Source organism: Eschscholzia californica, unplaced genomic scaffold, assembly GCF_041429995.1.
Source record: "Eschscholzia californica isolate CP2 unplaced genomic scaffold, dmEscCali1.0.p SCAF_6, whole genome shotgun sequence".
Lineage (NCBI taxonomy): Eukaryota > Viridiplantae > Streptophyta > Magnoliopsida > Ranunculales > Papaveraceae > Eschscholzia > Eschscholzia californica.
In genome coordinates, this window is record NW_028238483.1 from 17,431,891 (window position 1) to 17,456,737 (window position 24,847).

The window sequence follows — 24,847 nt, forward strand, 5'->3', positions numbered from 1 at the left end:
TTATTGCTTGTAGACTGAAAGGAAGTGCTGCTGTTTGGTGGGATCAGTTACAACGTCAAAGAGTGGGGCAAGGAAGGGCTCCAATCCAGAATTGGCCGTCTATGAAAGAAAACCTGAGGCAGAGGTTCTTACCATCAGATTATCAACAACACTTGTTTATGACTTACCAGAACTGTAGACAAGGATTGCGTTCGGTGGGTGAGTACTATGAGGAGTTTTCAAAACTGGCTCAAAGAAACAATATGGAGAACATTATAGAATATGAAGATGTTGTAGCAAATCGATTTTTAAGCGGATTAAAATTTAGTTTGCGAGAAAAAGTGGGGATAGTTACAGTATGGACTATTCAGGAGGCGTACAACTTAGCCCTAAAAATTGAAGCTGAGGAACGGGAATATAGGAAGTTTGGATTTCGGAGGGAAGAACAACCTCACTTAACTATTAAAAAGGTAAAAACGACTCCCTTAGAGAATGTTGAACCACCACAAATTGTGAGCATAGAAAATTCAAGTAATATTACTCACAAATCAAAATCTAACATTATTGTGTTCACAAATATATCTCCTGATATCAATTTACACGGTAAGGAATTTGTTTCTGAAGAAATTATTCAGGAAATTGAGTTAAAGGAAGTGGTTCAACCAATTGAGTCAAAGGAAATTCTTCAGGAAATTGAGACAACGGACGTTGTTCAGAAATTTGAGACAAAGGACGTTGTTCAAGAAGCTGAAACAAAGGAAGGTGAAAAACTTCGGAAGTCAAACATTAGTCTAATTGAAGTTCCTTCATACGAAGATCCGTTCTCAGAATTTGGCGAATCTAAAATTGTTTCACGTGGATTGATAAGTTGTTTTATTAGAAAGTCTTCATCGAAGTTCGTAATTTTCAATCACTATACTCATGATCTATACAAGTTTATTTTTGGAGTGAAAAGGGAGTTTGAATCACATCACAATTATAGTTCGCAAATTTTATGTGACTTAATAAAGTCTCCCGTTCAATCTGATAGCTTGGTGATTCCCATGCACAATTCACGACAAAGTTTTCTCATGGGTGTACCATTCAAGACAACCTTCCAATCAATCAGTAAACTCGAGGCGAGTTTCTTTGAAGTGGAGGAGACTGATGCAGGGAGATTTTCATGAGATATTCCAAGTATCTTGGATATCTTAAAATCTAGTTATTTTAGTAGCATAATATTTTTGTTAGTAGAGAATTATTATTTTTAGCAGTTTTACATTTTTAGGAAACTTTTTAGGTTTTAGATTCTAGTATTTTATTTATTTAGAAGTTGTTATTAGAATTTGATTAGGTTTAGGAAAGTAGTATTTTATTTATTAGAAATTGTTATTTTAGTTTGATTAGGTTAAGGAAACCCTAAGTCTATATAAAGGGGAATCTAGGAGTTGTTTTATTCATTCAAGTTTATTAATAAAATTCAGTATTTAGTAGTAAATCTTATTAGTTTTGGTTCTATAGTCTTTAGACGGAGTTCTAAGGCTTTTATCAGTTTTTTCCGCTGCGTCAAACTCCGTCTAAAGACTATAAAACCAAAACTAATAAGATTTACTACTAAATACTGAATTTTATTAATAAACTTGAATGAATAAAACAACTCCTAGATTCCCCTTTATATAGACTTAGGGTTTCCTTAACCTAATCAAACTAAAATAACAATTTCTAATAAATAAAATACTACTTTCCTAAACCTAATCAAATTCTAATAACAACTTCTAAATAAATAAAATACTAGAATCTAAAACCTAAAAAGTTTCCTAAAAATATAAAACTGCTAAAAATAATAATTCTCTACTAACAAAAATATTATGCTACTAAAATAACTAGATTTTAAGATATCCAAGATACTTGGAATATCTCATGAAAATCTCCCTGCATCAGTATTTGAATGTTATCTTGATTGACAGTCCCTTGATATATCCTTCTCGTGAACTATGCATAGGAATTACCAAACTTTCAGATTTGACTGACGATTTTACTAGGCCGTAAAATATTTTCTGCCTATATTTGTAATTTGACTCAAACTCACTTTTCAGCCCAAAACTAATAAGCCTTAGAACTAATAAAAAGCCTTAGAACTCCGTCTAAAGACTATTGAACCGAAATTGATAACAAGAATACTAAAATACTGAATTTTATTGATTGAATGAATTAATTGAATGCCCCCAAACAACTCCTAGATCCCCCCTTATATAGACTTAGGGTTTCCTTAACCTAATCAAACTCAAATAACAATTTCTAATAAATAAAATACCACTTTCCTAAACCTAATCAAATTCTAACTTCTAAATAAATAAAATACTAGAATCTAAAATCGAAAAGGTTTCCTAAAAATATAAAACTGTTAAAAATAATAATTCTCTACGAATAAAAATATTATACTACTAAAATAACTAGATTTTAAGATATCCAAGATACTTAGAGTATCTCATGAAAATCTCCCTGCATCAGCAATCAATCGTCATATCAGTTATCAATAGATTTGGAGTTTATGCAAAGTATGATATTCAAATTTTCTCCAGATCTGATTTTTATCCGTACAGATTGATGAAACGTGATTCTTTCGCACGGTTACTCATAACTGAATTAACATTATATATACTTTTGAATAAATTACCTTAATGTAACGTAAATTATATAAACTTTTTCCTGCGATGTTTATCAAATTGAAAACATGATATATGTTTTGGTTCTGCAAATTTTTCACGAATAACATCAACATTATATTATTTTGTGTAAATCAAACGTAATTTATGGAACGTTATGTATGATTTAATATCAAAACAGTTCTCGTTTCATTATTAGAACATCTTTGATTTACATATGTAAATTCTGTGTACTTTTCTGTAAAGTACATGTAATTTATTCAAATGTTCATATAATTTACTGCAAATAATATACTTGTATATATAATTTATTTGAATTAATCTATCTCACTTTGTTATCACAGATGGAGTTCCAAGCAGAATCATCAAATCAAAATAAGGAAATCAAGCTGAAATCAGATGGTTGGGATAAGATATTTACAGAACTAGGACAGTTATTTCCTGGGAGTGCAAAAGCTTTTCGATATGCTCTTAGGCAATATAGCATCAACACCGGGCATGATTTCAAATTCATAAAGAATGAATCTAAGCGTGCTACTGTTGTGTGTCATGTTGAAGATTGCAAATGGTAGTGCATGGATGGTCACCATTGAAATGCGATTCTATGTTCATATTGAAAGACATGGAAAGGAAACATGATTTCATTATTTGTGATAAATGTCTCATTATTTTTCATAAAGTTTGCATAATTTATTGTAAATTATACATAATATCGTATTTACAGTTTAGGTATATAACGTTTAAAATTATACTTTATCATTAGTATATCAGAATTTGCTGTACATCATTAAATACCATTGTAAAACATACTTATTGTATATCAGTATACAATATAAATTCCTTCATATAAATGACCACTATCAGAAATTACAAGGTTTGATCAATTAAAAAATTTTAAATTTTTGCTGTTATCATTGGTTATTTATCAAAAATTACCGAATCCTGTGGTAAATCACGGATACATGTGAATAAATTATACATACTTTACACTAGTTTAAGTTATACCAGATTGAAATTGACATAATTTATCAAACAGATCTCTAAAAATTGATTTATGACGAAGCTTTGAACATCAGAAACTATGTCACAACAGAAAAAACCATAAAAATCAACCCAAAATCTCACCATAACGTTGAAACAAACTTCTTTATGATGAAAAATAACCATGCAAAAAAAACTTGTGAATAAATTATACATACTTTACAGTAGTTTTGGTTAGGATTTTTGTTTCTGAGTGATTCGGATAATAGGAAAGAGAAAATTGATTTGGTTTCTAAATCTGTAAAGAAGAGAGAGAATATTGATTTGGAAATATCCGTGGTGATGACGTTTCGTTTTGGTTAGGATTTTTGTTTCTGATTGATTCGGATAATAGGAAAGAGAAAATTTGTTTTCCAAATCTGTTTAGAGGAGAGAGAAATTATGATTTGTTTCTATCCATTTTTTTTCTAATAAATCTCCATATTTTTTGCTAATAAATCTCCACAATTTTTGCTAATAAATCTCCACGTCAAATTTGAGTGTGGGACATTGATGGTAATGTGTTTAGAAAGTGAGGGTTTTTATGTCCATAATATAAAAGGACTAAATATCCATATTTTAAGAAGATTGGATCATAAACCTTTTTTGAACATTATTTTGGTCTATATACCCACCGACCCTTCAAGTTAACACTTTCTTTCAACAAAAAAAAAGTTCACACTTGGTTGTCCAAGTGGTTGATAATGTTGACATAAACTCCAAAATTTTGAAGGTCGTAGATTCGATTTTCAGAGGAGATGGTACCTAAGATTATTGAATTTGAATTATTAAAGATATAAATAATAAGTTTGTTAGGTTTTAGGCTCTTTAATAATAATAAGTTTGTTGGGTTTTAGGCTCTTTAATATGTTGTTGGGTTTTAATCCCCTTTCATTAATAGTTAACTTAGGTGGTCAGAGCAACAAGTCCAATGTAAGAGATCCCACTCCCGATTTTGGGAGTCCTTGAATTTTTTCAACTCCATTGTCAGGATCCCAAATTCAAATTATGTGCAGGGTCGGTCCTGACTTTTTGGGGGCTAGAAGCGAGATACGGAAATGAGGCCCCTATACTATACGCAAAACATAATTATAAACTAAATACACAAGTACATAAAATTTTCCATTGTATTTATACTCCAAAAGGATAACGATGATTACATTCATTGAAATTTTGTTCTTCGTACATTTTTAGATGCAAAATCACTAATAATTGTCGAGTAGTCAAGATTTTCAGTCATTTCTTTTTCAATCGACAAGATAGCTAACCCATTTAACCTTTCTTGTGACATAGTAGATCGCATATAAGACTTGATCAACTTCAACTTTAAGAAACTTCTTTTAGCAGATGCAACGGTGACGGGTATAGTTAACAAAATTATGTATGCAATCCACACATTAGGATAGAAGCCTTCCATTTATTTAAAAAAATTTAACACTTCAATTGGTTTTCATACCTCTCTTGGTACAATATGTTTCAACACTTTCAACTCTGAGAACAAGTCAAGCCCGTCTATATCATATGACTCGTTAAACTTTAGAAAAGTTTCAAGAGAAGCACATGAATCTCTTAGACTACCATCATCTATAGAGTTTAACTTACTCAAATCAAACAAAAAATCAAATATTCTTTTGTACTCTTGAAATTGTTCAAATCGACTTTTAAATGAAGAAATGGCATGATCCAATATGTATATGAAGTAATTTATTCTGAATGATTCTTCAGCTGATAGTGATGTATCTTCATTTACATTCTCGTCGAACTGTTTTTCTCTACGAATGATACGCTTTTCTCGAAATATAGCTTCGACCCCCATTGCAATTGCAATCTCTTTAGCTTCAATCATGCCTTCTTCAAACCCCACTTCTCTATAACTTTCAAGATAATGAATGAGTCCTTCCAATTTTTCTAATGCAACATTAATATCTATATCTTCGGTTTGAAGTGCTTTGCTAACAGAATTTACCACAAACAAAATATTATACCAAATAACCATGCTAAGCAAGAACTCAAAATTTCCAAAATCTTGATTTATTATAGTTTCAGCATCATGAACTGTTTTTGCATCATCACTTGTTTCCATTAATTTATGTAAAGCTTCTCGTATTTGTGGAGCTTGATACCGTATAGTTTAACAATCCTTATTATATAATAGTGATTACTAAGATTAGTACAATAGTATTAGAAAAACAGAACAAAAGTTACCTCTTAGTGATGATTAGTGTTGTGTTAGTGGAGTGGGAAAAACAATGGTAGCCTTCAATGGACAACTTGGAAAAGTCGGTTCAGCTGGGAAGGGATTTGGGCATTTGGCTTTCACGTTTGGGAATATCCGAATAGGGAATGGAGGGTTTCTATTTTCTAAAGTAGAGTGAAGGATATTGGGAGGGAGAAAAAGTAAGCGGGGAAGCATTTTTAGGTTAGTTTATTGAGTTGGTGGGCCCACATAAACACAAAATAATTTAGTGGGAAATAAGAATGTGGCTCAATCTTTAACTTATTAAGTTGGAGGCTTTTAAAATTTATAACAAAAACAGATTACTATTGAATAATTTTGAAATTTGGGGGCCCTTAAAATGTGGGGGCCCAATGCAAGGCTTTGCCAGCTTTGGGCCCAGGGCCGGCCCTGATTATGTGCTTGCAACACAAAAGGGTTTCATGACACTGTCTATACTTATTGGTTCTACATCTTCTCATTTAATACGAGGAACAAAAAAAACTTTCGAGGCCATTAATATAATTGACTACGTATCTTTTGTTTTGGTTTATGACTCCATCATCCCCAATTTTGGTAGATTTAAAAAGTTTGGAAGGGAAACAATTTCAAGTTGGAGTCGTAAGGGCAACTCCAATTTAGGAGCTCGGGCTCCCGATTTCGGGAGCCCCTGAATTTTGTGAGTCCTCTGACTTTTTTTCAACTCCAACGTCGGACTCCTAATAGGCCCTCCCAAATCCAAATTAAGTATGTGTGTGATGTGTGTGCTTTTGATTTCAAATTTCAACTATAAATTATTAAGGTTGTTTTCCTAAATAGCCTCCAACTTTATGACCATCTTCCTTCCTAGCCCCTGCTTTATAAAAAGTACCCAGTTGACCCCCTTTTTCAGTTACCTTTATATATCCGTTAACTAGTCATCACCTCTCTCTCCTCCATCTCATCACCTCTCTCTGCCACCTCATTCTCTTGCCACCTCATCGTCTTCACCGACGAAGGTCGTCGGCCGATCAATTTTTCGGCCGGCAACCTTCAAACATAAAAATTGAAAAAGAAACCAAAAAAAACTTCTTTCTCCTGTTTTCTCTCTTCTCACACTCTCTCTCTATACTAGTCGGCGAAGGATCTGGGAAACCAGACGAAGGTCTGGTTTTAACTATTAAATCATTGAGTTAATTCCTATATGGCCCCCTACTTTGTGACCAGCTTCCTTTATGGCCCCTTTTTTTTTCGTAAATTCAAATATGACCCCCTTTTTTGATGTAATTGTCCTAACTACCCTTCCTTTAAATCTTTTTCAAAATTAAAAATAAAAATAAAATTATAATTCCACCTCATTTCCTCTCCACCACACATCTCTCTCCATGTCAACTCTCTCTCTCCACATCACCTCTCTCTCCAACTCACCTCTTTCTCTCTCTCCAACTCACCCCTCTCTCTCTCTCTCCAACTCACCTTCATCTTCTCCGATTGAAGTCGCCGGCCGGAGATTTAATCTCCGGCCGGCGACTTCCCAAAAAAAAAAAAAAAATTTCTCTCATCTCTCTCTCTCTAAAAATCCGGCGAAGAAGGTTAGTCGCTGGCCGGAAAAATCTCCGGCCGACGACTTCAATCGGAGAAGATGAAGGTGAGTTGGAGAGAGAGAGAGAGGTGAGTTGGGAAGAAAGCGAGGTGAGTTGGAAAGAAAGAGAGGGGTGAGTTGTAGAGAGAGATGAGGTGGAGAGAGAGGGGTGAGGTGGAAATAACTTTTTTTAAATGTTTTAAATTTAGAAATAAGAAGGGTAGTAATGACATTTACTTGAAAATAGGGGGCCATATTTGAATTTACGAAAAAAAAGGGGGCCATAAAGGAATCTGGTCACAAAGTAGGGGGCCATATAGGAATTAACTCTAAATCATTTCACTAAACAAATGCAATTTTTGACATAATCAAGTAGTAGTAGTAACCAATCAATCAAAAATATATTACCTGCCTATTTAGAGATCATTTTTTTTAGTAAGCTTTTGCAACCATGAAGATGATCACCTAGAGTTCCATTTGAAACATAATCATAAACCAATAAAAGCCCTCTTGGATCACTATAATAAGCATGAAGTTTAACCAGATTTGGGTGATCAATTGATGAAAGTATCAAATTTTCATTACAAAATATGCTTTAGTTGAAGATGAAGGATTTCTATGAAGTTTTTTCGCAGCAACAATTCTACCATCATAAAGTTGCCCTAAATAAACGGACCCAAATCCTCCATCACCAATTTTCCTTCTTGAATCTAATGTCTATGAATCACAAATATAGTTGTTGGATCTTCTTCAGTTAGCATTGATTTCATAACCCCAGATTTGATTATTACCCTTGTAATTAGAATCACAAATACCATTGATTTCAGAGAGTTTTGAGCAGGTACGTAGAGAGAGAAAATCGAAATGGGGAACCAGAGAGATCAAAACCCTTCACTTACTTCTCAACAAGCGCTACAAAGACGGATGCTTTAACACAATCAAAACCTTCAATTTCGTCAACGAAGAAGAAGAAAATCCCAATTCAACACTCCTCGATCAAGTCACTAAAACCCTAGCTCATCTGACAAAGGGTTCGCCCGTAAAAACGAATCTGGCTATCTAATCTCACGTCTCTGTAAAACCAATCGATCTCAACGCATAGTCACTAAAATGATCGATAATGGATATGGTGTTAATTCCTTCACATTTCACCCACTTCTCAATTCACTTACCCGGAAACGGAAATTCAACGAAGCTTGGGGAATCATAAAATTAATGAGAGAGAAAGAAATCCTAATCGACCTTGCTTGTTATAACTACATCTTCTCAACCAGAGATGAGTGAGAGAGAAAGAGATTGGAGAGTGACAGAGAGAGAGAGGGAGGAAGAAGAGGAGACAGAAAAAAAGTTTTTTTTCTATCTTTGAAGGTCGCCGGCCGGAAAATTGGTCGGCTGACAACCTTCGCCGGTGAAGATGATGAGGTGACGAGGGGATGAGGTGGCAGAGAGAGATGATGAGATGGAGAAGAGAGAGGTGATGACTAGTTAACAGACTTGTAACGGTAACTGAAAAAAGGGTCATCTAGATATTTTCGATAAAGTACGGGGCTAGGCAGGAAGCTAGTCATAAAGTTGGGGGCTATTTGGGAAGTAACCCAATAATTAATTTCAAAAATAAAATTTAAATTCGATATTATCCTACCGAGAGATTGAGAATTATGAAAAGATACAAAAATACAAAGAGGAAGATTGGAAAAAAAATTAAAAAATTAAATTTCTTTTTAAAGAAAATTTTTAAAAAAACCAAAAAAAGTTAAATGAGGTGGATCCCGAAGGGGAACCCACCCCAAATAACTTAGCTTAAATGGGGGTTGGGAGCCCGGGAGGGTGAGGTTCCCAGCCCCAAGGCTCCGGGATTGGAGCCAATGGGGACTGAGGCTCCAAATTTGAATTTGGGAGCTCCAGTCCACCCACATTGGACTTTCCCTTATCGTACACCACCCCCTATTTCCAAAGATCACATTCCTATCAAAACGAAACCCAATAACAATACACGTTCTTATCCACGAAAAATACTCAATACTAACATTTTTAATACTTCAACAAAAAAAACATTTTTATTTAAATATTTAGGAATGAAAACTAGCTTTTGTTTAAAAGTTTCATAGTTTATAATTGATTTTGAATAGTTATACCTATGAGTTTCGTAGAAAGTTTACATAATTTGTTCAAAAGCTTACAATTTGTTAGAAAATTTACCCAATCTTTTTCAAAAGTTTACTTTTCTTTCCATTATAAGCTTGAAGATTAGAAGTAATTCTTTCACAATGTTTACAATAAACCTTCTCAATTACATATTTAATATTTTAATTCTTTTACAAGATAATTATCTAAATTAATAGTGTTTTTGTAGAAAAATACAATTATAGAAATCATTACAAAAACTTTATGTTATTTCTGTCGTAAAAAGTTTCTTTATCTTTGCAGTAAATAGGGAATTAAAAGAAAAATGTTTACATGTTAATTACATGTTAAGTAAGTTTGAAATTAAGAGCCAACAACCCTTGGTTGGAGTGGTAAGAGGTATAATCTTCCACCCTAGAGGTCAAGAGTTCGAGGCACACGCTTAACAATTCAAAAAAAAAAAAGTTTGAAATTAAGAATTGCGTGTATAATGATAAACAGTCTCATTTTTCGCATTTTAATCAAAAGGTTAGTATCAGTCAATGTGTTTTGTGAAATGAAAAAGAAAAATGGAGAACAGTTTTGCAAAACAATTTTTGAGCAAAAACGAATTTATTCAGAAATTTATAAAATTGTTGAGAGCGAACTAAGATTTGTTAAGAAATTTTCAAAAATATTTTTCATATTTATTTGGGCGGGAAATTTCATTTATGGAGTAAAATTGTACTTATACAAAATGGTTATTCTTTTACAATATTATTCAGGTTTGGGCCTAATTTCCTATTCGAGCTTTGATTCAATGAGCTCAAGCTCATATGGGGAGTTATGAGCTTGAGCTCATTGACCGTTGATCTTCACAGATCAAGGGAGGTTAAAAAAGTACAGCGGTACACCTTATTTTGAGGAACAAACAATCAATTACAAGTCACACTTTACCTATTTAATTACAGAATTGCCACCGTCTTCCACATTGGGGATTCATCTCTCTATCATATTCTCTCTCTCCTCAATCTCTACTTATTTTTACTCTCCAAACACCCGAGTTATCTCTAGAGCGAGATGTCTCTCCAAATTTACCCATGAACTTTTCGTGGCTCTTCCTCACCTAGTCCTCGTTTATGGAGCTGGAAGCTTATGCAAAGTGATAAATGCAAAGTCCAGGATCTTCTAACATAAACTATGTCATAGGTTTCTGATCTCAATAACTTAAGGGAAAAAATGTTAATTTCTAAATTATATTAGTACATGCCAATTGACATCCCGGAAAGCCTCTTCCATTGCCTTTTTATTTTTTCATGCTTCGGAAAGACGGTAGTAATATCTCTATTTGTTTTCACCAGTTCTATTTGATTCTGTGGTTGATACACGTCTTTCATCTTATAATACTGTTTCAATAATTTTAAACATATATCCAGGTATGTCATGGGTATTGGTGAAGCAGAGGCATTTTCAGAAAGATTGCCTTTTTATTTTTTTTCTTGCTTCAGAAAGACGGTAGTGAAGTGCAGCAAGGATTTGTAACTTAGTACTCATTAAGTGGTTCTATGTATGAACTCCATAAAAATGATTTTTAAACATCTCTAGTTAAAGTATATGTTAACCTTAAGACCATCACGATCTTGATCGCCAACGTTTAATTGTCTAGAAACGAACCACAGCGACGCGGATAATAACATTCATAAGTTTTTCAGTAGTGGAGATTGTGTTGTTCAGTGGTGGAGATTGAGAAGGAGAGAGAATACGGTAGAAGATGAATGGGAAAGACGGTGGTAATCTTGTAATTAAACAAGTAAAGTGGGACTTATTATTAATTGTTTATACCTAAAAATAAGGAGTACAGCTGTATATTTTTAACCGTGGTTTGATCAAAGAAGATCAACCGTCAAGAGCTCAAGCTCATAACTCCTCATATGAGCTTGAGCTCATTGAATCGGGGCTCTTTCCTATTACCCCTTAAATTGTGTTTTATAATCATCCTCCCTCCTAAAGTAACTCTAAAACTAATCAACCATTCGGCCAAAATTTAAATACCTCAAAATATTTCCCTAACTAGTACCATAATCCAAATATTCTGTTTACAATGTATTTTCGAAAGGAAAATTCTTTGTTAGTTATAGTGCCCCATTAAAGAAAATTCTTGACTTCACCTTTGGCAATTAACAGGAACGCGTCTATCAAAATTTCCAACTCAAGTTTATAACAGAATGGATGATCAGACATAATTTCCTTCTCCTCCATCCAGACACCTTTAATAAGGTGGTTGTTAGTTTGCTAGTGGAGTACTAAAGAATAGTTTCTTTAAGAAATTTCTTGCCTCCTTGGTAATTTAATTCTGTATTTCAAATTCTTCATCTAAACCTCTCATTTATAATAAGTTTTTAGTTAGTCAAAGCTAAAAATCTATAGAAAATAAGTGAATTCCACCCAGGGGCGAGCCCACATAGGGGCCCGTGGGGGCACAGGCCCCCACGACCCTAACGTGGCTCGTTAATGTTATTTGCCGCTATATTAGATACATATATCTATATATATACATATTTCCGTTTTTCAAACACAGTTCTTCCCTAGCTTAGTTGGTGAAGTGATTATGTTTCAACCTTGAGGTCAAGGGAACGAGTCCCACACCCAACATTCTTTTTTTCAAGAAAATTTCTACTACTTACACTTTTTTTTTCTAAAATATCTACTATTAAAATTATTGTTTGGTTTAAGATGACTACTTATTAAAAATACATTATAAAGGTCATGCTTGGCTTAAAATTGGTTCTTATTAATTGAATAACTCAATTTTGATCTCCTCAAAGTGACCAACTAAATAAAATGACCTCGTAGAGATGATGAGTTTTCTAAACGTCCCCCTTAATTTTGATTTTGTCTGATTTTTGGGTGACTTGTATTTTGAATTCAAAATTGTCTTTTTTAGACTTTTCTCTTGTAAACATGTTATTAGAAAGAAAACTTAATCTTCATCTTTTCTTTAATTACGATCACTTCCTCTTCATCATCTAGCATCGTTCTTCTTAATCTTCACCATTATCTCTTCATCCCCTCCTTTGTTTTTTATTTCAGTATATTTTGGGAATCCAGTTGGAGGAAAGATCCTTGATCTATATTGAGAAAATTAGAAATTGATTGTTATACATCAAAATTACCACGAAATATCTAAACTGTAAATAAAATTTTGTTAAAAATTTGCTTTTCGATTCTAGCTTGATCGTGTACTGTGGAATTCTTTCATTACCTATAACAAAGAGGTGCCCCCACTCATAAAAGTTTCTGGCTTCGCCACTGATTCCACCCGAGCCTATTAGCGATCATGGAAGAACAATTTGAGTAGAAAAATTATCAGAGATAGCGGACAAATAAGTTTTAATTAATCTGGTTCGACATGTTTTTTTTTTTTTTTTTTGAAATAAGATTCCACCATATATTATAACCACACAAATTTGTGATATACATTAAAACTTTCATAACTGTTTACCTAACAAATGTCAATTTGTTATCTCAACAAAAAAGAAAAAACAAATGTCAATTTGCTTGATAGATACTATTTGGTTTAAGTCGCCTTTCAAAAGAGATAAAATAACTGCAATCATTTAGACTTTTGGTTGGCTGGCCAATTTTTCATAAAGTCCTCATTTTGGTAAATTTAAAGTTTGAATCCCAAAATAAAAATTGAATCTTCAACAATAAAACAAAAAATTTAACAATTGACTCACTAGACGGGAGATGCTAGAGTGCCCAGTTTTTAGCCCATTAAAATGCCCAGCTGATGTGGAATCACTAAAAGACAAGGTTTTTTCAAAGTTTGACTACGGTAGGAACCGCTTTTATTTCCAAATGAGGAAATTTGGGCATTTTAATGGGCAAAATTGCTGGGCACTCTATCATTTCCCCTCACTCACTAGAATTGTTTTGTTCATTAAATTAAAGATTACTACTATCTAAACTACTAAAATGTAACTGAAGAGTGATGAGAACCAAATTATCATTTGCATAATAATATTGGCAAGACCTAGATAAATAAAAAATTACCAATCACATTACTTATATTCATAAAAAACAAAACAAAACACAACATGATATGAATAGATACATCCATGTGATTGGTTTCAATTTCGTAAACTTAAAGTTCACTTGATAATTGAAAGGCTATTAATAAAGAGTTATTTCCCACATAGCTCCCAACTTTGTGACCGGTTTCCTGCCTAGCCTCATACTTTATCAAAATATCCAGATGGCTTCTTTTTCCAATTACCGTTATAACTACTTTAACTAGTCATCGTCTTTCTCTGCCACCTCACCGCCTTTCTCTGCCACCTCATCTTCTCTCCACCTGATCGTCTTCACCGACGAAGGTCACCGGCCGGTCAATTTCGGCTGGCAACCTTCAAAAAAAAAAAATTCTCTCTTTCTCTGAAAAAATTAAAAATTTTGTTCTCTCCTCTATCTCTAAACAGATCTAGAGAGAGAAGAGACCATTGAAGGTCTGCGAACAAACCTTCAAAGGGTTTGTTCGCAGACCTTCAACGGTCTCATCTCTCTCTCTAGATCTGTTTAGAGAGAGAGAGAGAGAGAGAGAGAGAGAGAAGAAAAAAATATATGTTTTTTTAAAGAGAGAGAGAGGAAAAAAATTTATTTTTTTGTTTGAAGGTTGCCCGTCGGTAGAGGGGGGAAGAAGTTCTCGGCTATAAGAAAGAGAAAGTGTCATCTCTCAAGGCATCTCTCGGGTTTTAGAAGAAAAATATAGTTTTGGCCGAGAGCAAGACAGAGAAAGAGAGTTTGGAGAGTTAGAGTTTCTATCTTTGTTTCTTTTTCTCCTTTTCTTTGTGAGAGAGAGAGAAGATTAGATAGAAAAAGTTAAGAGAGAGAGAGGCTACTGTATAGAGAGAGAGATTTTGAATTAATAAAACAAGCTTTTAAATCTTTTCTTTCTTCTTATTTCTTTTCTGTTTCTGTTAGAGAGAGAAAGAGAGAGTTAAAGTATTGTTGTAGAGAGATAAAGAGAAAGGTTAGAGTGAGAAAGAAGGAGAAAACAGTAGAGAGAGGAAAAACCAGTTGAGGAAAATAATTTTCCCACAGAGAAGTATATTCCGGGAAGACGAGAAAATCGTTTTCCCTGAGGGCGCGTTTGGCAGAATTCAGCAAAACTAGAAGGAAAATACACTTCCCTAAGGGTCTGTTTGGCAGCGCAGAGGGAAAATTGCGAGAAAAAAAGGTTGTTTCTTTGCCGATTCTTTCTCCCTCTCTTATTTTATTAATTTTTTTTATTCTACCATGATTATGATCTCTCACCATGAGTAACTAACCTATCAATCTAGGGTTAGGATGAAACCTTAGTATTGCGTAAATGTCTGACTTTTTATACTCATACCTAAAATCTTCGAAGTACTTTTAAATGAAAAATTGATTTCTCCCATTTAAATTCATGATATTTCTTTCATTAACTATACTTATATTTTGATGATTCATGTTTAGACTAAGTGTCTTTAATGTCTCATGCTTAGGATTTGATAGTTAATAGTTAGATTATCACTTGAATATTTATTGTTGAAATCAAAGCATTATATTTTGTTCTAAGAAAGTTGTATTTTCCGAGGATGATAGATTTGTCTCTCCTTGAGTTATAGAAGATCGAGTTGTCACTAATTAGGCAATAGTTTACGCATATTTAGGAGGATTCTGAAACCCTAGACTTACTCCACATAAAACTTCTCTTTACACTTTATTTTCCCGTTATTTTGAATTATTTATTATTTTTCCCACCACAACATCTTACACCGGAGTAAATCCAAATTAGTTATAGGAGTCAGAATAGATTGACTTAGTCTCTGAGGAACGAACCGGTCTTACCGGAACTATTACTTGACGCCCGTATACTTGCGGGTGGTGACCTATTTAGGAAACTTTCTAGGCCCATCAACCTTCGCCGGTGAAGACGATGAAGTGGCGAGAAGATGAGGTGACAGAGAGAGGTGATGAGGTGGCAGAGAGAGAGAGATGATGACTAGTTAACGAAGTTATAATGGTAACTGAAAAAGGGGGTCATCTAGGTATTTTTGATAAAGTAGTCAGAAAATTGGGGCTATTTAAGAAATAACCCATTAATAAATTAAGTCACATTCCTATTATATATTGAGATAATACCGTGTCGGGCACCAATCTTGGCTTGGATCCAGGTCGGTATGCGACTGATGGATCCAAAACAGTGCAAGCCCACGCGGAAGTGTGTCAAGTAATAAACTTGGTAAGACCGAAGTCGATTCACAGAAACTAATCAGTCTATTCTAAACTAGAACTAGCACAACCTTTGAAGTTGTTTTTTTTGTTGAAAGTTGAAGTTGGTTGGTTATGAAACAGAAAAATAAAATAAAAAGTATTAAAGAAGCAATTGAAAAGATAAATAATTTGAAATAAAAGAGAATCAATGAGAGAGAGAAAACTTAAGGTTCGAACTACTTGAAATAAGAGTCCAACATTTTATTCTGATAGCGTGTCAAGTAATAAACTTGGTAAGACCGATCGATTCGTAGATAATGTTAGAGTTGTTAAAATCAATACATGCGGACTACTTGAGACGCATAATTAAAATATCACCAAAACCCTAGGTTAGAGAAGATTAGCTACACATGACCATCAAATCATAAATAGTCATATTACAAAATCAAGAGCACAAGAAACGCAAGAAAGGAAACCACCAAAGAAAATGTTTTTATATGATGCTCAAAGTTGCTCCTCAATGATGATGATGATGATGAAGGCAGGATGATGGTGGTGATGATTAAAGAATGATGAGCTGATGATAGAGATGAAGGTAGATGAAATGATGATGATGATGATGATGATGGTGAAAGATGGAGGATGTAGAAGATGATGACGAAGGATTAATAACATCTTTCTTCATCTTCTTTTATTATCGTCTCATTAATTATCTCCGATAAATTCACTTATTACTCTTTTTTTTTAAAGTATTTATTGTTCTTTTTCTCGTTTTTTTCCCTTTTTCTTTCTTTTCTCCTTTATTTTTTTTCTCTACCAGACTTTCCTGGTTTGACCGTCGACTTTACAAACTGGACGGGCCATCGTCGGTCTATTCGTCACTAAAACCATCACTCACCTTTTCCACCGCCTTCCATACTCTAATACGATCTCTTGTAACTATATATCAGACCACACTCGCTACCTTACTCAACGGATATACCTCTTTGTTCGGTTGCTTTTCCTCTTCAGGACATCTTTACTGCTCGAAAATTGAATTCAATACTTGATCACCCCTACCATGCGGTATTGTCAACCTGGCCCGAACCGACCTACAAGGCCACCCTACTAACTCTGCCTGGTTGGCCCTACTAATTAACCATCCTGTTTTACATTGTTTTTTTTATTTTATATTTTATTTTTTTATTGTTTGTTATTTCTTTCTCCCCTTCTTTTCAATTTATTTTGCATTAATTATTTTTTGCCACTATTTTCTTGCACAGTTTTATCATTATAACTAACGTTCAAATTTGCCGAAGAGATTATCCACCATGACTCTCCTCACACAGAGTCTGGTGTTACTCATGATCTTCACCACATTAGCGATTCTTATGCGAGTAATTTATCTGATAGTCTGAATATGATTTTCTTTTCTCCTGTTCTTTCTGGGGACAATTATGGTCCTTGGGAATGTGGGATGACCATGGTTCACTGCTAAAGACAAACTTGGTTCTGTTTGACAGTTTTCTTCGCCACCCGATGACTCTGATTCCCTTCTACTTGGAAATGTTGTGACTAATTAGTTGCTCATTGGATTCTCCAATCAGTAACACGTAAAAAAAATTTGTGTTAGTCTGTTGCACTGGGCTTTTTCTCATGCTATCAGGCATAACTTGCGTGAACAATTTTCCCAGTCTAATGTTCCGAAGATTTATCATCTTCATTGGTTTATTCCCCATCGCTCTTAGAACGACAACAGTGTGTCTCTTCATTACACAAAGTGAAAGACCATTTGGGATGAGTTGGATGCCATGATTAATCCCCAATGACGTAGTTGTGGTGTGGGTAAGACCACCACTGAATATAAGAATCAGATTTGTGTTATAGAGTTTTTACAAGCCTAGACGATCGTTATGCTTCGGTCTGCTGTCAGATCCTCCTTGTGAACCTGCTTCCTTCTATCGCTCGCAGTCATAACTTGATCAAGTAGGAAAAACAACATCTTACTTCTACTACTTCCCCCTTTCAAGAATCTGTTATTTTGGTCATCTCTCATTTTTTGTTCTTTTAGTTTGAAGCACCCTTGTCCTTATTGCGAGTATTGTAAGATGTATGCATGGTCATTCCATAGGCCATTGCAACAAACTTTCTATTTGTGAGCAATGAAAAAAAACAGGGCCATAATAAGGCTCATCGCATCAAGTACACGTTCAATCCACTAGTAGGGAACCCACCAACCGCACCCTAGTTGTGTCTTCTTCCTCTGGTGTGCCCGATTGACTCTTTCGAAGAGTATAACAAAATTCTTTCTCTGATTCGTTCTCTAGACGCTAAATCTTTCGGCACCACCCTTTTAGGAGCTACGATATTTTTTACACATCATTTTTCTTGGATTGTTGACAGTGGTGTCTTTTACAATGTGTATTTTACCTTGACTTCTTTCACTAATTATGAGTCTGCACGCCCGTCATGTTATGTTCAAATGTCGGATGATATACGGGAACTGTTTCTCATCACCTCCTTTTTCAACTCTCGTTATTTTCTTAATAATTATGGATTACACTCGTTGCACTTGGATGTACTGAATGCAAGCTAAGTCTGATACTAGGAAGTTCTTGGATTTGTTATTTTGATCGGACCACTAAACATTATCAAAAATAGATTAATAGAGCTTCTTCCACTCCCTCCTCGACTTTTCTTTCAATAACATAGCGTTGAGTTTCTTACCATGATCCTCAGTCTTGGTTCCACAAGAACGGGATCATCCTCTTCGTCTCTACACACAACAAATGGTATGGTTGAACGCAACATTACCACTTTTTTTATGTGGCTCGTGCTTTCTGCTTTCAAGCGAGCTTGCCGCATCTTTTTTTGGGTGAATATATCTTAACTGCCACTAACTCAATTAATTGGATGGTTAACCCCACCTCCATAACAAATTTCCTTACGAGTGGTTCCTCAATAAACCAACAAATTGCTCACATCTTCGCATTTTTGCCTATCTCTACTTACGCATAACACGACCATTTTCCACATGTTTGACCGACGAGCCAAACCCGGTCTTTCGTTGGATACCCTTTCGGCAAAAAGAGGCACTCCATTATTTTAATCTCGAGACCGTATCAGTCTTGTGATGTCACTTTCTTTGAGGACAAGTTTTGATATCTATCGAATTAGAACCTTCTGCCCCTTGAGATTCCACCCCACTTTCCTCTTTTAACCTTACTCCTTTGGATATGTTTCTCCTTCTTTGGATACTTTGGCTTCATCACCATCTTCGATGGTTATATGGTGCCTCTTAGCCTCCGCTCACCCTGGAGGACCCATCTTTGACTTCTCCAGCTTGTACCGCTTCCCCTTCTGATTTTGAATCCGGCTCCCCAGTTTTGGACTGTCACCCTCTGATTAAAAGTTGTCCGCTACTACCTCGACTTGTGGATACTTGCTAGTCGCCCACTTATCCTCGTGACTACATCTGTTCCACTTCTCTCTCTTCAGGCTCTTCTAATTATCTATGGTTGACCATCTCCGTTTTGGCAGTCTCAGGCCTTACCGCACGTCTTCCCTTTGCTCTGTCATCTCAATCGTGGAATCTAAGCCCTTCAAATAGGCGATGGAGTCTCCGGATTGGCGAGACGCTATGGCCAAGGAGATTTCGACCCTTGACATGAACAACACTTGGACCCCCACCTCTATACCATTTGGTAAGAAACCCATTTATTATAAACGGGTCCATAAATCAAACCGCTCTGGTGGTTCCATCGACTACCACGAAGCGCGACTTGTTGCTAAAGGTTAACCCAGATTGAAAGTATTAACTGCCATCACACTTTTTCCCCTATGGCTAAACTGGTCATTATTTGTGTCCTTCTTTCGATTGCTGCCATTCGCAATTGGCCCTTACACGAACTCGATGTGAACAACTTCCTCCAAAATGATTTGGATGATGAACTCTACATCTTGTAGACTTTGGTTCCAAGGGTGACCCCACGTCTGACGCCTCAACAAATTCTTCGATGGTTTGAAAGAGGCATCTCGGCGGTGGTTCACTAAATTCTTCCCCTGTCTCAAAGCTGAGGATTTTTCCCGGTTCTCTTGCGACCATTCTCTTTTTCAGTTTCTTCTGCGGGGTACCGTGTATGTTTTGGTCTATGTCAATGACATTATCTTACTAGAAACGGCGACTTCATTACTGTCTCTCTTCGCACTCGCCTTGACCGTCGTTTTTCTCTGAAGAACTTGGGGCGCCTCCATTATTCATCTTTTGTGCCTCTTTTGTCATTTTACATGTATAGTGTAATTTTGTCTATCCTAAACAAAACATAAGTTTGACAACAACTAGTAGCCCAGTTGGTTAGTGCATCTACTCGCAATGCAGATGTCCCAGGTTCGATCCCATGTAAGTGCAAATCTAGGAATATTGAACTTGGGTATAAATAAAGTAGTTTTCTGTAGGCTTTAGACCATTTCATTCGTCGGGCTTTAGGCCATTTAATTTCGCCAGGCTTTAGCCTATAGTGATTCGGCAATTAGTTTGTTTTGTTAGGAAAAATAACCTAATTGACTTGTTCAGGAATATGAAGATAAACGATGCGAAAGTAAAAGTAGAGACACCAATATTATATAACGTGGCAAAAAACCCCCTCCAAGATAGAAGGTTAAAAACCACGGGACCTAGTCCAGAAATCTTCCACTGTGTTAAATAATGGGTTACACAATTCTTCACCAAACCTATGGTGGATAAACCAATTGTTCAAGATGTGTAGAAACACTCTTGGATAACAACTCTTCCCTAAACAAATAGAGGATTAACCGATTCTTCCCTAAACAAATAGAGGATTAACCAATTTTTCCCTAAACAAATAGAGGATTACCCATAGGTTTGGTGAAGAATTGTGTAACCCATTATTATCAATCATAGTGGAAGATTTCTGGACTAGGTCCCGTGATTTTTTACCTTTTATCTTGGAGGAGTTTTTGCCACGTTAAACAATCTTGGTGTCTCTGTTTTTACATTCATATCATTTTATCTTCATATTTCTGAACAAGTTAATTAGGTTATTTTTCCTAACATGTTTTTCACATCGTATCGATGTATGCTGTGTAATGACCATTATAGTCAATATTGAGAAAAAAACAAATTTAGTTATTACAAACCCAAAATGAAATAAATATCTCCAGGTACCAATTAATTAATCAAAAATTCACCAACTCTGAGAGAAAAAAAAAGTAACAAACAAAAAGTGGAAATCAAACATAAAAGGGTACCTATAGTAGAGGGAAACAGTTAATTGAAAGAATGACAAATTCCTAAATTTAAGAAAAAACAAACAAAAACAAATTATGGACCAAACAACTTGAGCCAACTTATATTTGTTCTGGACACAAAAGTGAAGAATTTAGTAAGTAAAGTCTAAATGTGTCTAAATATCTATCTCTCTCCCCTACTCATCTTGAAGTCAAGCACATGCTAACATTTTTTGGGTGGGGCTTAAAACTTCAATTACACCACCCAACCTACCCAACCACCTTGCATTTGTTACACTAGATTTGAATTAAACCCTATTTGGTCTTTATAAACTAATATCGCTAGTACATATATATGTAGATATGTGGTGATATCTAGAGATAGGGAGTTACAAGCTTTCAATGCCATAAACTATTTCATCAACTCCTCTTTAATATCTGTCTAGTAAGCTTCTTAATTAGCTCTCTCTCCCTCTCTCTCTCTGTATAACTTGGTCATTGTTTGATCAAATATCCAATCTTGGTTGAAGAAGAAGAAGAAGAAAGAAATGGCAGTTTCATCATCATCATCATCATCAAGTGTAATATGGAATTTGAAGACGTTATTAATGTTGGTGTGGTGTATAGTGTATGTGTACGGACAAGATACGCTTGTTCCGGCGATTATAACGTTCGGAGATTCGGCAGTGGATGTAGGAAACAATGACTATCTTCCTACCATTTTCAAAGCTGATTTCCCTCCTTATGGTAGGGACTTTGCCAATCGTAAACCCACTGGAAGGTTTTGCAATGGCAAACTTGCCACTGATATTACTGGTAATTAACTTTATACTCCACTCTACTGACTAATTTGTAATAGATTGGATGTTTTTGAAATATGGCGTTTTCTCGTTGCGGGTAATTGTATTGATAATGGACCTGTTACTATTATTTGATCGCTTTTAGATATTCCTAGTGTGTTTTTACGATAACCGTTTGTAGTAAATTAGACCACATGGGAAGATAGTCTTTTAGGCTTGGGGTTCTCATCAAAATGTTTGCAAATCAAAATGTTTGCAAATCAGCATGGTAAGAATAGTCCCACATGGGAGAAAATGTATCTAGCAACTAAAAATACAATGTCCAGGTCTACTCAACTCATTGTCAATTGGTTTTGAGTTGGATGACCACAAACTTAACATGGCATTAGAGCTAGGCCCACACGCTTGGAGCAGACTTAGGCGTCGACTATTTTGTTCCCACAAGAGACATCCATCTTAGTGGAATACATCGCATTTTCATTACATGATTTGTCCATTAAATTTTGTCTCTCAAATGAAAGAATAACTGGTGATTTTTCTCCAAATTTTCATTTGAAGCTGAAACACTTGGATTCAAGACTTACCCTCCAGCATATCTTAGCCCTCAAGCATCAGGGAAGAACCTCCTTATTGGAGCCAATTTTGCTTCTGCTGCCTCTGGTTACTATGACAAAACTGCTATAGCTTATGTAAGCATTCCGCCCCGTTCCTATTATATTACGATAACCATATAATCATTTTTCGATTTGTAACTATCAATCTTGTTATTTTTCTATTAGCACGCCATTCCGCTATCAACACAGTTAGAGTATTACAAAGAATATCAATCCAAGATAGCGAAGATCGGTGGTAGTGCGAAAGCAGCATCTATCATCAAGAATGCATTGTACATTATTAGCTTCGGAAGTAGCGATTTTGCTCAAAATTATTACGTTAATCCTTACCTTAACAAAGTTTACACTCCGGACGAGTTCTCTTCATTCCTAGTTGGTATCTACTCCAACTTCATCGAGGTTTGTTCGCTTTTCTTCTTACTACTGATACCTCAATAGATAAAAAGGTAGCATTTATTTTTCCGCCTCGAAGTTTGAGTTGACCAGCTTTCATATTTCAGACTGATTTTGATAAGAAAACTTGTATTAAAGTCTGAATTGATTACAGAAGCCAACAACCCTTGGTTGGAGTGGTAAGAGGTATAGTCTTCCACCTTAGATGTCAAGGGTTCGAGGCACGCTGAACAATTCAAACAAAAGAAGTAAACACATGCAATAAAAGAACACAACCGAAGTTTTTTTTTTAAATCTCTTTAACTATAAAAGATTTCCTTATTGAAGCCTTTTTTTGTTATGTTGGTGTTCTTGAATGGTTGCTTCAAAACAGAATCTATATGGGTTAGGAGCCAGAAGAATTGGGGTAACTTCACTCCCACCATTGGGTTGTCTTCCAGCACTAATCACATTATTTGGATATGGAAACACTGGATGCGTCTCTCGAATAAATACTGATGCCCAGGGCTTCAACAAGAAGATCAATGGTGCCACTGCCAAGCTTCAAAAGAAGTATCCTGACCTTAAAATCGCCATCTTCGACATTTACCAGCCTCTCCTCGATGTTGTTAAATCTCCTTCTAAATACGGTAAGAGATGCAATCTTGTACATAAAGTATTTAACCAGCTCCATGCCTACCAGACGGGTCCTAAACTAGGCCAACAGGCTGGGCAGAGCAGCCAAACGTGGGACCAGTCAAGGCAAGGCCTGACCCATCTGGACACTCGTCGGGCCTGACCCATTTGGACACTCGTCGGGCCTGCCTTGCACAGATCGAGTTTAGCCCGGGCTCCATTGGCTGATCGGGTTAACAACACTAACTTTGCTAAATTTGGGTTTTCGTAAAACAGGTTTTTCGGAGACAAGAAGGGGTTGTTGCGGAACCGGAACAGTAGAAACAACATCTTTCTTATGCAACCAGAAGTCTCCAGGGACATGCTCCAATGCTACTCAGTATGTATTCTGGGACAGTGTTCACCCTTCTCAGGCTACTAATCAGATCCTTGCTGACTCGTTAATCCTCTCCGGAATCTCCTTAATCGCGTGATTTTTTTCATCTGTACGGTTTTCTAGTGTGTTCTTTATATTATGTACTACAACTACATGTTTTGTGAAGCTTATCTACTATTGTTTTCCTTTGTCGATTGCTTTCTGTACTTGAAAATGGAAAAAAATATCACCAAATTTTATATATATGAGTATCCTATTCTATAGGGAACTAATAAGTTGTGAGTGAGTTGTATAAGAGGTTAATGAAGAAGACTGTGTATCAAAGGTGTAAACTAATAAGTTGTGAGTGAGTTGTATAAGAGGTTAATGAAGAAGACTGTGTATCAAAGGTGTAAGAATAAGTCTGAAGTAAATAGATGAAAGAGGAGTGTCGTTAGACATAAAAGTCCTATTAAGAATTGTAAGGGCCCAGCCCATTAGTAACAGAAAAGTTAGTTATGAATCTATTGGAGTCATAACTAACTCTTTCTTTGTCTATAAATATGGAATTGAATTTGTAATTCAAGTACGATTGAATGAATGAAATTCTGAGTTTTATGAGTTGAGATCTTCACTACTTCACATGGTATCAGAGCTTAAAAAACCTAATTTTTCCATTTCTCCTTGTTTCGCTATCTACTTTCTGACGAATGAGATACAAATCTTCAAAGTTTGCAAGCTGAAATCGTGTAAGTGGAATCTATTGATGTCTTCATGGTCTCCAAGTGATCTCAATTCCACCACAAATGTACCAATATCTAATATTTGTAGCTTTATCTCTGAAAAATTGGATGGAGCTAACTATCTGTTATGGAAAGATCAATCGAAACTATTCTTTTAATTACTGGTCTTCTAGGATTCGTAGATGAATCAATTCATCCTCCTAATAAGTTCATGAATGAAAGAGAAAAGTTAGTTATATGAAGAAGACGGTGTATCAATGGTGCAAGAATAAGTCTGAAGTAAATAGATGAAAGAAGATTTTCATTAGACATAGAAGTCCTATTGTAAGTGCCCAACC

The 24,847-nt window shown here is 35.3% G+C and overlaps 1 protein-coding gene and 1 pseudogene across 2 annotated transcripts; one reads left to right on the forward strand and one right to left on the reverse strand.

Annotated features, from left to right (window-relative positions):
* Nucleotides 1–4,891: 4,891 nt before the first annotated feature.
* LOC147532084 (uncharacterized) lies at nt 4,892–5,727 on the reverse strand (annotated as a pseudogene).
* Nucleotides 5,728–21,283: 15,556 nt separating this feature from the next.
* Nucleotides 21,284–24,387, forward strand: LOC147532085 (GDSL esterase/lipase APG-like). Of its 2 annotated transcripts, none has more exons than XM_086645912.1 (6): nt 21,284–21,805; nt 22,348–22,478; nt 22,569–22,802; nt 23,170–23,425; nt 23,688–24,112; nt 24,177–24,387. In XM_086645912.1, the coding sequence occupies exons 1-5, from the start codon at nt 21,538–21,540 to the stop codon at nt 23,882–23,884; spliced, it is 1,086 nt and encodes a 361-aa protein (XP_086502038.1). In that variant the 5' UTR covers nt 21,284–21,537; the 3' UTR covers nt 23,885–24,112; nt 24,177–24,387. The 2 variants fall into 2 exon arrangements, with proteins under 2 accessions (XP_086502038.1, XP_086502037.1); XM_086645911.1 differs by having other exon boundaries at nt 21,314–21,805; nt 23,688–24,085; nt 24,150–24,387.
* The last annotated feature ends 460 nt before the right edge of the window (nt 24,388–24,847 follow it).